General features: G+C 44.3%; 1 protein-coding gene across 3 annotated transcripts in view; it reads left to right on the top strand.

Moving 5' to 3' along the window:
- The window catches only part of LOC135911545 (1-phosphatidylinositol 4,5-bisphosphate phosphodiesterase classes I and II-like), a 590731-nt gene that overhangs the window by 281004 nt on the left and 294761 nt on the right, over positions 1-14966 (top strand). For all 3 annotated transcript variants that reach the window (XM_065443866.2, XM_065443867.2, XM_065443868.2), the window contains one exon: positions 13729-13825. In XM_065443866.2, the coding sequence (XP_065299938.1) occupies positions 13729-13825 (97 nt within the window). The remainder of the gene's footprint in view (positions 1-13728; positions 13826-14966) is intronic.

Below are 14966 nucleotides of genomic sequence, written 5' to 3' on the forward strand. Positions count from 1 at the left end.
TCTGCTCAAAGCTCAGGCACTGCAGTTAGCCCTACAGAAAGGGCTAATGCGGAGTGACTTCAAAGTGAGCAAGTGCTGGCTATCAAATTTTATGAAAACAAAAGGCTTATCTCTTCGAAGGCGGACAGGGATATGCCAAAAATTGCCCGAAGAATATGAAGAGAAATTGCACACTTTTTAGCAGTACGTTTTGAAGTTGCGCCCTAGAAATGGCTACCACTTTGGACAGATTGGAAATGCCGATCAGACGCTGCTCTACTTTGACATGCCTGCCACCACAACCGTTGAAAAAAGGGGGCAAATCAAATGCATGTTTTGTCTTCCGGCCATGAAAAAACTAGTAACTGCAATGCCTTGTTGCCCTGTGGACGGGCACAAGCTGCCCCCTTATCTTCAGATGGAAGACGCTCCCGAAAGGAATCGTGTTTCCGAGTGGCGTGATTGTGCGCACAAATGGAAAAGGTACGATGACCACGGACTTTGGCGCTGACTGGATTGATAACGTTTGGCGGAAGAGACCCAGCGGCAATTTGGGTCTGCATGGGATGCTTGTGTTCGACGCGTTCAGGTGCCACCTTGACCAGTGCATCAAGGACAAGCTGGCTGCATGCAACACTGACCTGATTGCAACATGTTGTTTTCACTGGCTTTACTCAACAATAAAATATAACAAAAACATAGATGTTTCGCCGGCTATGCGGTATCATAAATAATAATAATAATAATAATAATAATAATAATAATAATAATAATATCATACATAAATGAGATGTATCTTCTCATTTGTTGCCATTTGCGTACTGACGATGCCACCCGCATAGGTGGCGAAACATTGTTTTTGTTATAATTTATTGTTGAGTAAAGCCAGTGAAAACAACACGTTGAAGTATGAGTTCCCCTGGCTTTTGCAACATTTCTTCACAACACCGACCTTGTCATGATACCTGGCGGCATGACATGGCAGCTCTAGCCGCTCGATGTTTGTTTGAACAAGCCAGTGAAAGATGGAATTCGGGCGGTCTACACCGAATGGCTTGTCAGTGGCTGCCACGAATTTGTGCCCGCCAATAAAATAAAGCGTGCCTCGCTGCAGGACTTTGCTCGATGGGTGGAAGATGCATGGTGCACGATCTCATCTGCTATGTTCAACAAGGCTTTTAAAAAGTGCGGGATTTTTAATGCCATGGACGGAACAGAGGATGAAATGCTTTGGTCTGTTGATAGCAATAAAGAGTTGTCTGATAGCGACAAGTGATATCTATTGCCCCACGTGACTCGTACCGGTGCAGTGAAAATGTTGGCAGCAAGGCACGCCGCTTCCATTTGGGTTTTTATTCATCGCAGCTTTAGTGTATTAGGAATAAATCTGTTTTTTTTTTTTAAATGAGAGAAAACAGTATTTCTATATGAAAGCATGAGGTGCGCGGTATTGTACTGTTTTTTTTTTTTGTCACAGAAAACGGGTGCGCGTTACAATCGAGTGTCGTTAGAATCGAATAAATACAGTAGTTCATTTTTCTAGAAAATGATATAGAACTGGGAAAGTAACATTTTATTTCATCTTGTAATACAATACAAGGATGTTTTTTTGCATCTAATGGTTGAGTACTAGCGATAAAATTTAACTGAGGAGTTCTTTCATCACCGGGCAAGTACTTGAATGCATAGGGGAGTCTCTAACCAAGTCCTGCATCTACCTCAATGTCTCTATTATTAAGGCTCTGTTCACTATAATATTGACGTCTTAGAGATTCTTGAGCACTAATCTATCATTTTAGCGTGACTTAATATTTGCCTTTAATGTCCCTTTAATGGCAATCTTATATTGCTGAAAAGTATTGCTTTCACATTTTCTTTCAGAAAACAGGAGGGTTTTTCCATCTTTATGGTAGCTGTTTTTTGTAGATTATCGTCAGTTCGTTAAGGCCAACAATGTGCACGACAGACAAAAGCGTGGAATGCGCATAACTTCACTCGGCATTGCTCCGTGTGGTCGATTGGCACCGCCGGTGAAGAGCTCTCAAATCAGGAGGCCCACGGCAAGATTGCGAAATGTGCCGCCATTCTGCTCATCTTCACCCTCCTTTTGATTTTTTCATCCAGCCAGGGTCAGTGCACTACCACATATTTTTGAACATTCCATGTAAAACCAAAGCTAGTCTTTTGACGGGTCGCTTGAAGCTACAAATAAAGACCATGTGCTTACAAGCCACCTAAAAATGGCGTTTTGAACAAGTGGTCACCATATGGTATTTCACAAAGATGATGCTTGCACGGGAACATAGATGTGATGCTACATGCTGTAGCATGTAGCATCACATGCACTACATGCTACTATAATCCCATGCACTCACTTTCGTTAGCAAGGCTGTTTGTCGGCTTTCTGAGGGTTGTGTGACCGCTGTGAATAGATTTGCATTTTTAAAATAATTATATACTTTATTCACTTCAATTCGTACAACGTTCAATTAGTTGATTCAGTAATCGTGACTAAACGTGCGTTCGATTCGCGTGCACTACCAGAACCAGTTCACGAGGGGCTGCACCCTGCTGTTCATTTCAGCAGTGCGGCAATGGCACCCGCTGAACCACGCTGTTCGTTTCAAAAGTGCTGGAAAGGTGCAGGGCTGGTTCATGCTTTTGCTGTACCCACTCCACTGTCGGTGTCGATATGGTGCAGGTGTACAGGTGCGAAGCAGCAGCAGGCGGGCACGAGCGTCTTTGAAGCCCTGCTTACGCATGTCTGATTTGTCTACGCAAGTGTGGTGTGCATTTACGCCCCAGTAGCCGATCATACCTGCAGTGCAGGACCTCTCAAACATATGCATTTGGTGCATGTTAGTCAGACATAACATAACATCTGCACGTACGTCTGCACCTTGGCATTCGTTTCGAGTGTCGCGCAGTACATGCACTGCAGAAATCGAGCTGCACAATTTGTGAACTTCTCTAGAACTGCTTTGGTCTGGTTCACAGTGGTGAAGGTAAATCGAACGGACCTTAAATTTTGTTGCCGACAGTTGCCGTCGCCACTCAAATTAGGCCTAATGAGCTAGGCAGTGGCTAATGGTGTGGCGCCGGCCGATGTAATAACAGGCCACAAACTATCACGAAAAGCTTGTTGCTAATATGTTCCTATGGGTGGCTCATCAGTGAGGGGTCGCTAAATCACGCATACAGGATTAGAATGACGCGTCCTCTGAAGCTGCATTCGGATCTGCAGTCGACCAGCCAGCAGCTGCCGTAAGCACACGTGCCAAGTTCCTCTGAGCGCTTACATGCGGGTAGAGCGATTGCAGCTGCGCGAATCTGTGTGCATGAACACTGAACTCGCATATTTGACGTGATCAATGTGCCTTCCAGTCGCTCGTTCTTCGCACATGCTCTCGTTCTTTTCCATATATATGTGCGCTGCTGTTGTAGTTTGCCTCTGTCCACGGCGTATTAATTGTTTCAATCGGTGTCGTTGACCTGGATGAACCTTGTACCGATAGAGATCGCGCATCGGGGAAACACCGCACGCGTCAAGGCACTAACCACGGCTGGGTTATTTACCGAAGGTATCGATATTCAAAAAGTCAACAAGTCAAGAAACCAAATATTCGATATTCGATTTGCACATCAAGTTATGCGAACATTCACTACATTCATTTCGAAATCCAATATTTGCTCACCGCTGTATAACACTTTTTAGTAGCGGCGTGCGAATACTTTAATATCTGCAAGTAGAATCAAATAGTGAACTTTCAAATAATTTGATTCGTAGTCGAATATTCAATTCAAATGTTTGAATTTTTCGATAATATTTTTTTGAATATTCAATACCTGCACAGCGCACATGTTGCGTGTGTTGCGTAACCCCCCATGCTCATGCTGAGCAAGTGAGCACCTCACTTCATTCTTTTGGACGCTAAATAAACGCCAAGCACGCTGCGGACAAGCTGTCCTGGCTTAAACTGTTTCACATGCGGTGACTAGCTGGAGTGAAAAAAAAAAAAAAATTGTGCAGTCGCGCGCATCGCATGGGATTTTTAGAGTAGTCACAAACTTTGTCTCTGTGAGCACAGCACACGAATGCCTTGATTCAGAAAACGGTGATTCATCGGCCGAGGCCACATCTGTTGGTAAAAAAGTTTGTCCACGTCCACAGAAGCTATTGAAACGATAACGGGACGCAGACAGATGGGAACGGCAACAAAAGCAGCATGCATTTTTGGAAACCACGATAGCATGTGCAAAGATCGGGCTCATTAGCCTCCGGAAGGCATGCGAATCATTTTAAATATGCAGCGATGAGCTTAATGCCGCTTCAACGCAGCCGTCATCTAACCGGCATGCGTGATCTCGCATGAGCTGCAACCATATTAGCGACGAGCATTTCACAACTGTTTGTAGCCCATTACCACATCGGCCAGCGGTGAATTTTCGTCATAGCCACACTGCACCACACTGAATGCCTCGACCACAGTGTAAGAAGAACATGTGCTCCAAAGACGCAGGGGCTGCTGGTGACAAACGTGTCTCACTATTGGTGCTGTTTCACGTCTGCACCGCTGCTCGGCAGCACACGTTAAGAGGCTGAACAAGTGGGAATTTTGAACATGTAAGCAATTGTAACTGTATGCAAAGTGCATTGAAAGAAATTGAAACAAATTTTTTCATTGTTCCTGCCCATAACTATAATCATTCAAATCCCTCAGGTGCCATAACGGACAATAATGACTCCGACAATTTGGTCATGCCGCGTGCTCTAGCAAACTGCTTGTGTCGATCCTTGGAAGCAGTTGCCAACAAGCACCTTAGTTTAGCAATGTCCACTTAAAAATTGAGCAATCTATCATTGTCATTCTTGGCAAGCACTTAAAAAATTCAGACGAACAGTCTGAAACACAAAAGAAGGAAGGAAGGTCTGCATCTCAAGCTGCGACATTGTCTTGTGGAGATGGATTGTAGGCAAGAAGTAATTCACACCAGGGATTCACACCAGGAAGCGCGCCTGCGCACTTTACTGCAGACTCAATAAACATTTTCCCAATCCAATCGCACCAAACAGCACCAGCAGGTCTTGCATGTGCAAAGACAGAGCTTCCATGTTCAGTGAAAAGAATCAGCGGTATGGTTCCTAGGAAGCTCTCGGAAAGTGGAGACCAAGTCCTGCAACCTGGAGAGTATGGGTTTGAGACGCACTTTGACCCAGCGTATGTCACAAGTTCATGGACAGCAGTGCACAATAAAATTTAAAAGTGTCGTAACTTGAAGTTTTGGTAAGGCTTCATTACGGGAAACAGCCCGAAAAAGACTAGGCAAGAAAGGCGAACAGGACAGGCGCTGTCCTATTTGTCTTTATGTTTCAATTATTTTTTTGCACTGTTTCCCCTTAAATTTATTGCACAATAAATTTGTTATTATCAGCACATCCAGAAGAGCAAATTTGAGAGACATGGCTAAGCTGAGATGCATGCTAAAACCTAGGCGGGCATAAATAATACCGAAGTCACCCACTGGGGTGTACATCTTAATCAGAGCATGGTTTTGGCAACCAAAAACTGTGAAATAATTTTTTTGATGTTTAGAATAATTAATTCAAGAGTATTGTTATGTCGGCATGGCCGCCATGATCGCCATGCTGGGCACATTGGGCACGCCGAGACGGCGGTGTGAAGAGAGGCGGAGATGCAGAGAGGGACCGAGGCTGAGAGTGAGCTTATTTAAAGTGCGGCGCCTTAAATAGGCTCCACGTTGCTACGTCAACACCCCTGAGGGCGAGCAAGTTGTGGTTTCAAAACCGAAACCCTGGTGTACTAACATCATACCCCTCTTTTTCAAAATTATTCTGGGATGAAGCAGTGTCATTTTACAATAGTAATTGCCAGAATGTGTGTTAAGCAAAAGGCAGGGAAGCATCGTTATACATCTGTGAATAGTATACATTACTTTGGCATTACTTTGACAAAAGCAGCAAAATAGAGCACTCATTTCTTTCTTCAATGAAAAAATATATATTATAACACGTAAACACATAAGAAAAGATGAACATGAAACTTAATAGACTGCATAGCAGCCAACAAGATATCTGAACACCTGTCCAGGTATGTTACATAGAAATGCAAGTAATGACATGAAATATGAACACATTAAACATCGTGGAACAAAATCTTTTAGGTGGCGTAGTTTCTGGCACCACCTTTTTGACCGCTGAGGCAATTCCGGTTTGTGAAGCTGTGTCTCCTTTATACGTGCTGGTAGTAGCTCTGAAGTTGCTTTTGAGCTTTGCCGCTAAGCTAAGCACCTACCAGGCGAAACGGGGCGGAGATAAAGACATGACATTTTAGCTTCCTAGCTCTCAGAAGCGCCCGTCAGAAAACTCTGAAGGCGAAGAACAAGATTCAAAAGGATCCGAAGATTCAGACGCGCTCCTCAGGCACAGCTGGGAGCGAAGACTTACAAAGGACTGCATGTGAGCACGAAGGCTTGGAGACACGAGCGTTAGGTGTTTCAGAGAAAGCATGGGGACTGGGCACATCAGTCATTCGTTGTGAAGGTGCCTGCGTTGAACTACTGGGTTCAGTTACATGCCTATCAGGCAAAGCAAGGAATTTTAGCTGGGTACCACAGCTGGACGTCGAACTGGTACCTGAACAGAATCCTCAGATCCTGTGAAACGCTCAGCAGTCGACGCTGCAAGTGGAGCATTTTGACTGGGCACATCAGTCAGCATAAGTACCTGACTCTCTTGCCTTACGGCTGAACATGAAACACTCATTCAAGCTACTTTATGAGCTGTATAAGAATGCACTTGCGAATGAGAACTGCACTGAAATGCGGAATTCACTGAAGGCATAGCTGAAGTAACTGCTGCATCTGACTGTTTTAGAAAAGAATTTGCAAGAGGGGTACATGCCCTAGCATGCGCGCGACTATAGAAAAACCTGGTAGGAATGTGCCCAACACGCAAATTGACCTGTGGTGCAGAGTTCAACTGAGTTTTCCGTGGAGCTTGCTGTTGCGACGCTTTAACTAGGGTAGACTGTTCCAACACTTTACACTGGTTCACTCTCGCTGGTGGTGAAATTGAACAGGCATTGGCCTACGGTGCACTGTCAAAGTCCACTGCACCATATAAGTTCAGTGATGTCGGATGATATTCCATGCAGCGGGAGCCAATGTTGAAGTCCAGTGGTGAAGATGAGGTTTGGACACAAGACAAAGTTGCTTCATCGATCACTAGCTTGAGTGCCTTAATAGTGCCAAGTCCCGAAAGTGACAAACCGTGTTCAGTCACGTGAAGGTTCACAGAAGCTGACTTGGTCTTGAAACTTGATGGTTGCAGAGGAAAATCTCAAATTCTTAACCACTTGCTCCAAGTAGTTTTGGATGACTAAATGGGATTGAAGCAGGCAGGTGTGTGAAAAGCACATCTTGTAGTTCTGAACATTCATGAGTGAGACGACTGCCTCTGTGCTATCATCAAGACCATCATCATCAAAACCGTCGTGTTGAAATGCAGTAGGGCAGGGTGCGTAACCGCCATCTTGAAGGTCCCGAGGAAGATGACACTGGTCATGGCCGCCATCTTGTGACTGACGATGCTTTGAAAAGGCGTCTATTTATAAAATGCCGAGCTTCTCCATTATTTTATCGGTGTGTTCCTCACCCCGAGCAACTTTCATTGCTTTCTTGACGGTAAAGCTCTCACCGAGTTGGATCAAATGGCGGTGAAATTGATGCGACTGCAAGTCACAAAAAATCTGCTTTGAACCATGAGTTCAATAGCGGTGCCAAACTTGCACGATTTGGCGAACCATTAGGCATCTTGAATGAATTCTGGAGTCTGCTCCGCAGGACTTTGTACTTTGCGTTTGAAATGATTGCGACTGCAAAATTCGTCATCTCCTGCATGAAAGTGCTTGTCGAGTGCTTGAAGCATTGCTTCCTATACGTCAGTTGCCTCAGAGTCCCCTGTCCCTTCATTGGCTTCGGTCTGTGTCTCATCCTCGATAAGGTTGTAATAAACGCTGACGCCTTCCAACCCCAGCTTGTTGAGAAGGAACGCTTTCTTGTTGTCCGGCGAAGTGGTCTTGGCGGCGGCGTCAATCTATGCTTGCAATACACATCGCCATTTTAGCCGAGGAATGGCCGGTGCGCCGGGTCATGACAAGAAGGGTTTGGGGGTGGGGGGTGAGTGACGTGTTCCTGTTAAAGCAGTAGCAGGCAGGGCCGAAGGGTGAGGACAGCCATAAAGGAGATGCCGCAGTAGTGTCGGAGGTGAAGCAGATGATGTTGCAGTCACGTTAAAATGCAGAAAGTTCTGCAATGCTGCTTGAGATGAGGGAAGAAGTGGAAGATGTGGTGAAGAAGCAAGTTGGGAGTCGGAGCTCACATGTAGGCGCGATGTACGTAGATCATCCTTGTCGCCTAAATGTTATGTCGGCATGGCTGCCATGATCACAATGCTGGGCTCATTGGGCATGCCGGCACAGCAGCCTGAAGAGAGAAAAATGCAGAGGAGGACCGAGGCTGAGAGAGTTTATTGAAAGTATGGCACCTTAAATAGGCTCCGTGTCGCTACGTCAGCGCCCCCTGAGTGAGTTGCGGTTCAGACCGAAACCCTGATGTAACAAGTATGTACGTTGATACCACGAATTCTGCGGCAGCATGGTTTATAAAGAATTAGCCGTCTCTCAATTCGTGGCTTCTAGAATTTAGAACTTCCGCATAGATTCTCTATGCAAGACGCACACTCTATGCATCATTTTTCTTTAAGTATAAACGGTGAAATATATGAACGTTCATTACTTTATTAGGTGAAGGTGCTTCTATTTATTCAGGAACCAATTGTATGTATCACTCCCCAGAACCGTGCTTCAGATGAAATGAAAGTGGGCATGCTGCATATTGCGACAAATTGTAGTGACGATTTGTTCAAGCATAAGTAACGAAAGTAAGTTAAAGTAGATTCAGCCAAAAGCAAACTGTGACTGCCACACTGAGAGAAGTACTATGCGCTCTTTTGTTTATAAAAGGAAGCAAAGCTCCTTGGCAATTAGAAATCAAAGTTTAAGATTTTCTAACTTAAAGACAATGGCTTAAGATTTGTCGCTAAATACGTAGCAGGCACTCCAAAACCTAGAGGCTGAAAAGCGCGCTCCGGTGTCTGGCCCCCTACAAACGCTTAGTCGCGCAAGCCGCCTAGCAGCGGCCCAATATTAGTGAGACATGCCGCACGATTCCATCGAAGCACCTGTTCTTAAACCGTCGCCTAGGCCATTAGGCCTATTAGGCCTAATCTGTCCCCAGTTGGCTTTTCGACGATGCTGGGCAACTAAAGTCGCGATTTGGTGCCAAATAAATGCAGATCTATTCGCTGTAGCCGCACGACACTTGGAAAGCCGACAAACCACCTTGAATACAAAAGCATGTGTATGGCATGGCAACAAAGTTGCTCACAGCCACCATCTTTGTGACACCGTACTGCAGCCACTCGTTCCCGATGACGCGTCCATGCAAGCACATCAGTCTCTTTTTGTTGCTTCAAGCAGCCCGTCGCCAAACTAGCTTTGGAATTACATGGTGGCCGCAAAACTGTCATGTGACTAGTTAGCCAACTACTTGCTTGCATTCATATGCACGGATGGCAGATGGACAAGGAGGGGGGAGGGCATCACGCTAACTATCCACGGCCCTCTCGATTTCAATATCTTTGACTGGTGTCAAATCGCACCGAACCTGACAACGAAAAGGCACCTTTTATACTGTCGGCACTGACTGTGGTCAACTCGCACAGCTCCAACGATTGCTACACGTGGATCGGTGACCGAGCCACGGGATGTGTGGTCTGCATTTTTGCCTATTGTACTAGTTGGCCTTACAATAAGCTACCTGCCATAAAGATTGGAAAGCCCTTCTGTATTTTCAGTGAAAACTGGTAAGCAAGATTTTCTATGCAATAAAAGAGTGCCATAATACACAGGTTCACTATTACCGTACAGACTCGTATAAGAGCCACAGCTCAAAATTTGGAGAAAAAGATTTTAAAAATTCCCATATCGGAGAGAAGCAATTGTGTTCAGTGGCCCAATGCCGCGAGCAAGCATCGGCGAACATTCGCGCACTGCGCGCTTTTGCATACTGTCTACTAGGTGGCGAGAGACCTCCGATGCAATAGCACATTTGAGGATCAAAAGTGTGCAGTAATTGCCGGCTGCGGCAGCACCATTTTGACCAAAAGGTTCGGTCCTGTGTAAGGGCCACACCTCATCAAAATTGTGAAAAAAAAAAAGTGCGACCCTTATACAAGTCTACACGATAACCAAAGAGTCTAATTGGTATTCAGTGCAAAATGACATCACTAATTCTTCTCTAATCACTAAGGCAAGAGATGACTCCATGTTATTCAAGTGACATTGTATTGATAAACATATTTTCGAGACCTTTGTACTAGAACTAGGCTTTAAATAATCAGTGCTGGTATACTTATTTGGAGTTCTTTAATACAAGTAGACCATACTGTATATCTTGAGCTTTATGTACCCAAATTACTTATAGCTTGCTACATTCTTGCTTTATGCAATTCAATATCTACTACAGTATAACCTTGTTAATTTGGATTTCACAGCACCTAAACAAATGTCTGAATTAACCGAATGTCGAGTTATCCAGGGTATCAAGAAAATAATAAACAAATGCTTACTACGTCAACATGCTTTGATTTACTGAATGAATCAGCTAATCCTGTTTCTGGTTTGTACAAAAGGTGTATGGAAGCTGGAATTCTCATCATCTCGTGACTGATTAGTGCTCTTAGTGGCAAAGGCGTCATGACTTCCTTCGCAGCATGGCCTCTTTATCTGAGACATACATTTCACAACCACGCCCACGTCCCAATTATTTTTTCACCAGTCTCCAACAGATCCATCCATCTGTCTGTCAGTGGTAATAACCAAGCTTAATAGTGATCTTTATAGCTTCTTAGAATGGTGCAAAATGAATAGACTTACCATTAGTCCTACTAAAACAAAATTTATTTTATTCTCATCCCAAAATAAATCATCACTATGCATTCCGCCCATTTCCATTGGCAACCATTTATTATCAGCAAGTGAAGAATGCACATACTTAGGTGTTATTATTGACTGTAACCTAAAATTTCATCGCCATATAACTTATATTAAAAAGAAGATATCACATGGAATACGCATTCTCATCAGGGCGCGCCCATTTTTTTCACGACCTGTGTTGCTCTCATTCTATTTCGCGTTTGTACACTCTCACATTAACTACTGCATAACCTCCTGGGGCAACACGTACACTACTCACCTAAAGCCGATACAAACCACCCAAAACCAGGCAATTGGAATAATCCACGCACCGCAAATGCTAAACAGTTACTACAAGCAAATGACATTCTAGACATTGCAGCCCTTGTCAAGTACAACCTTGCCACTTTTCTTTTCAAGCTAATAAATGAGAAAGCCTCATTATCCCTAATTCCTATATCATCTCTGACAAATACAAACTCAACTTGTTTTGCACTGCATAATAACTTCATTCTGCCCAAAGTGCGCACTAATTATGGGAAACAGACAGTTCACTTTGCAGCCATATCATCATGGAATGCATTACCATTTGTCATAAAACTCCTGAAACCCCATCGATTTTGTGGTGAACTGAAAAATTTTCTGTTATGTGATATGTAAGTGACTCTATGCACTATACAATCCAATTTTGGTTTTATACCTGCCATTCTTATGTACTTGTAATTGTAATTGTACTTGTAACATGTAATTAAATTTTTTTCTTTATTTTTTTCTCTTTCTTCTTCTTTTACTTTAGCTTTATCTAGTTTCGAAATATTGCTTACTGCCGTTATATTGTCTATTAATTACTTCATCTACTTAGATTTGTACCTCATTATTTATCATTACTACTGCAATTGTACCAATTGAGCCGCTGTTGCTTGCCAAATGAACTTTTATGTTAACCACGAACAGCTAGAAGGTCCCAATTCAATTTTAACTATGGGACCTCCTTCTCTATACCACTATCTGTACATTATATTTATGTAATAATAAAATTGATTGATTGATTGATTGATCGATCGATCGTCACATAGCCACTGATCTTCATCCTCGACAGTTTCACATTATTTGCCATAACCGCTGTGGGTGAAACCGCGGTTGATATCAACGCGAGCATGGACAACGAACTTGTGGTTCTGAAGGCACGTGGCCAATGCGTGCACAGAGTCGAAACGAAACCACCATCTGCTGCAATAACTGCAGATGAAACAACGATCGCTGTCGACGTGATCGTGGATGGCAACTATGTATTTATGAAGGCATGTGACCTACACACGCACCAAGTCAAAGCAAAACTACTGTTTGCAGCAACCACTGTGGACGAAACCGTGGTGGCTATCAATGCAATCATCGATGGCGACTACGCAGTGATGAAGGTATGCAGTGTTGTGCGCGACAGTAAATGCAAGAATAAAGACTTTAAAGGGACAAATAAGCACGAAGCATTCTAGTGTTGCTTTAATTCACATACAACTCCGTCGCTTCACGTTGGTTGGGTGCTAGCACCATTTTTTGCTCTTTTGTGGCGCTCGCCAAGCTCCGAGCACCGATGTACGGTGAAATACGTTCGAATTAACGATGGTTAGATTGACGTAGTAGTTGTGTGGATACCCGCAAGGTGAGGAGAAGTAATTGCTAAAGGGAAAATCAGACATCCACCCATTCACAGCAATTTCTACAAAGGAAACCCATACGGATTCCTCGAAAGAAAAGCCTCAGAAATGAAGAAAAATTCGTCCTGGTTTGGGACTTGAACCTGGGACCACCGCCTTTCCGGGGCAGCCGCTCTACCATCTGAGCTAACCAGGCGGCTAGCAGATGGCAAGACGAAGTCGAATTTGTCGACAACACATGAAGCAAAGCCAAGTGTTTGACGTAGTAGTTCTGCGGAAACCCGCAAGGTGGAGAGATCCTTTGTAGCAATTGCTACGAACTGGTGAATGTCTGATTTTCCCTTTATCAATTTCTTCTCTCCACTTTGCAGGTTTCTGCAGAACTACTACGTCAAACACTTGCCTTTGCTTCATGTGTTGTCGACAAATTCGACTTCACCCTGCCATCTGCTAGCCGTTTGGTTAGCTCAGATGGTAAAGCGGCTGCCCCGAAGAGGCGGTGGTCCCGGGTTCAAGTCCCGGACCAGGACGAATTTTTCTTCAACTTTGAGGCTTTTCTTTCAAGGAACCCATATGAGTTTCCTTTGTAGCAGTTGCTACGAATGGGTGGATGCCTGATTTTCCCTTTATCGATGGTTAGATTGTATTTAATAATGCATACGCCTGCCAGGACCAAAGGACGAATCCGAATTATTCGATTTACCTAATTAAGCAAGTTTTATTGTATACTGTTTTTGCACACTCCTACTTTTTTAGTGATTGTTAGTACCATGGTAACTGCATTATGTCTCAGTTTAACTCCGTACAATATTTTTTTGCAGTATGATAATTTTTTTCATAAATAAAGGGTGTACTTGTTATCACATTTTGCCTCTATAACTCATGTTTCTTTATTAGCTTGTTTTATGTGCTCTGTATTTGTTACATTATCAATGTATCATTCCCCCCTTACTCCAAATAGAAGCCGGTGAGGAAAATGTAAATGCACAGATTGTCGCTGCCACAGAGTGCTGCGCTACAGTGGGTGGTCTGCGCAGGGCACCGCTGCAAAGGAGTCCGAGGCTGTTGCGGAGATGTCTGCGCTCGTAAACTACATTCAGCCGGTGCGGTTTCACTCCTTCGAGCACGCCGAAAGTGAGCCTCTTCCTCATTCTTTGTGGTTGGTTTCTCGGCATAATTACTGTTCCTCTGTTTCTATGTGAAGGCCTGACAGATTTCCTTGGTGGCAGGATTCTTGTTCATCGAGAAAATATAGTGGAGGTGACCGGTCGGATGAAACAGGCAAGACAATGTGCTGTTTCACCCGTCCCATCGACTGTGCTGTGTTATGTGCCGTGATGAACGTAAAGCGACTAGTACTCTACAGGGTGTCTACCAATTGGGAAAACCGGGAATTCTCAGGGATTTTTAGTAGTCTGGAAATACTCAGGGAAAACTCAGGGAATTTGTGCTTCTATCAGGGAAAATTAGCTGTAACTTTATTGTAAGGGAACGAAAGTCGCTGTAATGCTGGCTCGAGTAAGAGAGATGAATCGCAACGAATTGTCTTTGATGCCGTGTCATCGGCTGGAGGAGTTGCCAGTGTACAGTCAACAGCCGACTTTGCAAATGCTTGATAATTCGCACGGCTTCGCGGCACCACCACGTACTCCATAGAACGTCTCTGAAAACGTATCTGAAATTTTGGACGCAAGAACCCTTCGCCGTCCGATTTTCCGGTCATTTTGCCGTAACCGAAGGTCCGAAACGGCATTAATCAAAGCCACCACCACTGCCGTTTTCATCGCCTCGCCGCCTCAAACCGGCGCTCTCATACGCAGATCCGATGGCAGCCGTAGCCACCACCGCCGCAACTTAGTAGCTAGGCCTAGCCGCCGCCCCAACGTCGAAGTAGGCCTACCTACTTCGACATTTGCTATTAAGCTTCCTGCCGTTGGGTGCCGTGTTTTTCATTGAAAGAATTACCGCTGTGAGCAATGGCACCGACTCCGCCTTTGTGGTCATCGAGATTCCATGGCTTCGACGCTCGGAAAGCACATTGCATTGCATAAAACCGGTTTTCGACTGTTTTGCCTTAGTACAATAGTGCCATGCGGTGAAACTTACTCAGAGATATTGCGGTGAAGCATAGCAAGTGTGGGAAAACGCGGAAAAAAAAATCACCAAGACAAGAGAAGGGAACAAAGACGCAGCGCTAGTTATATAGTACCATCTAGCCCACCAGTCTGTTCTCTTGAACAAAACATGTATTCCATAATTATACACGCATGCACCC

Source organism: Dermacentor albipictus, chromosome 7 (assembly GCF_038994185.2).
Source record: "Dermacentor albipictus isolate Rhodes 1998 colony chromosome 7, USDA_Dalb.pri_finalv2, whole genome shotgun sequence".
NCBI lineage: Eukaryota > Metazoa > Arthropoda > Arachnida > Ixodida > Ixodidae > Dermacentor > Dermacentor albipictus.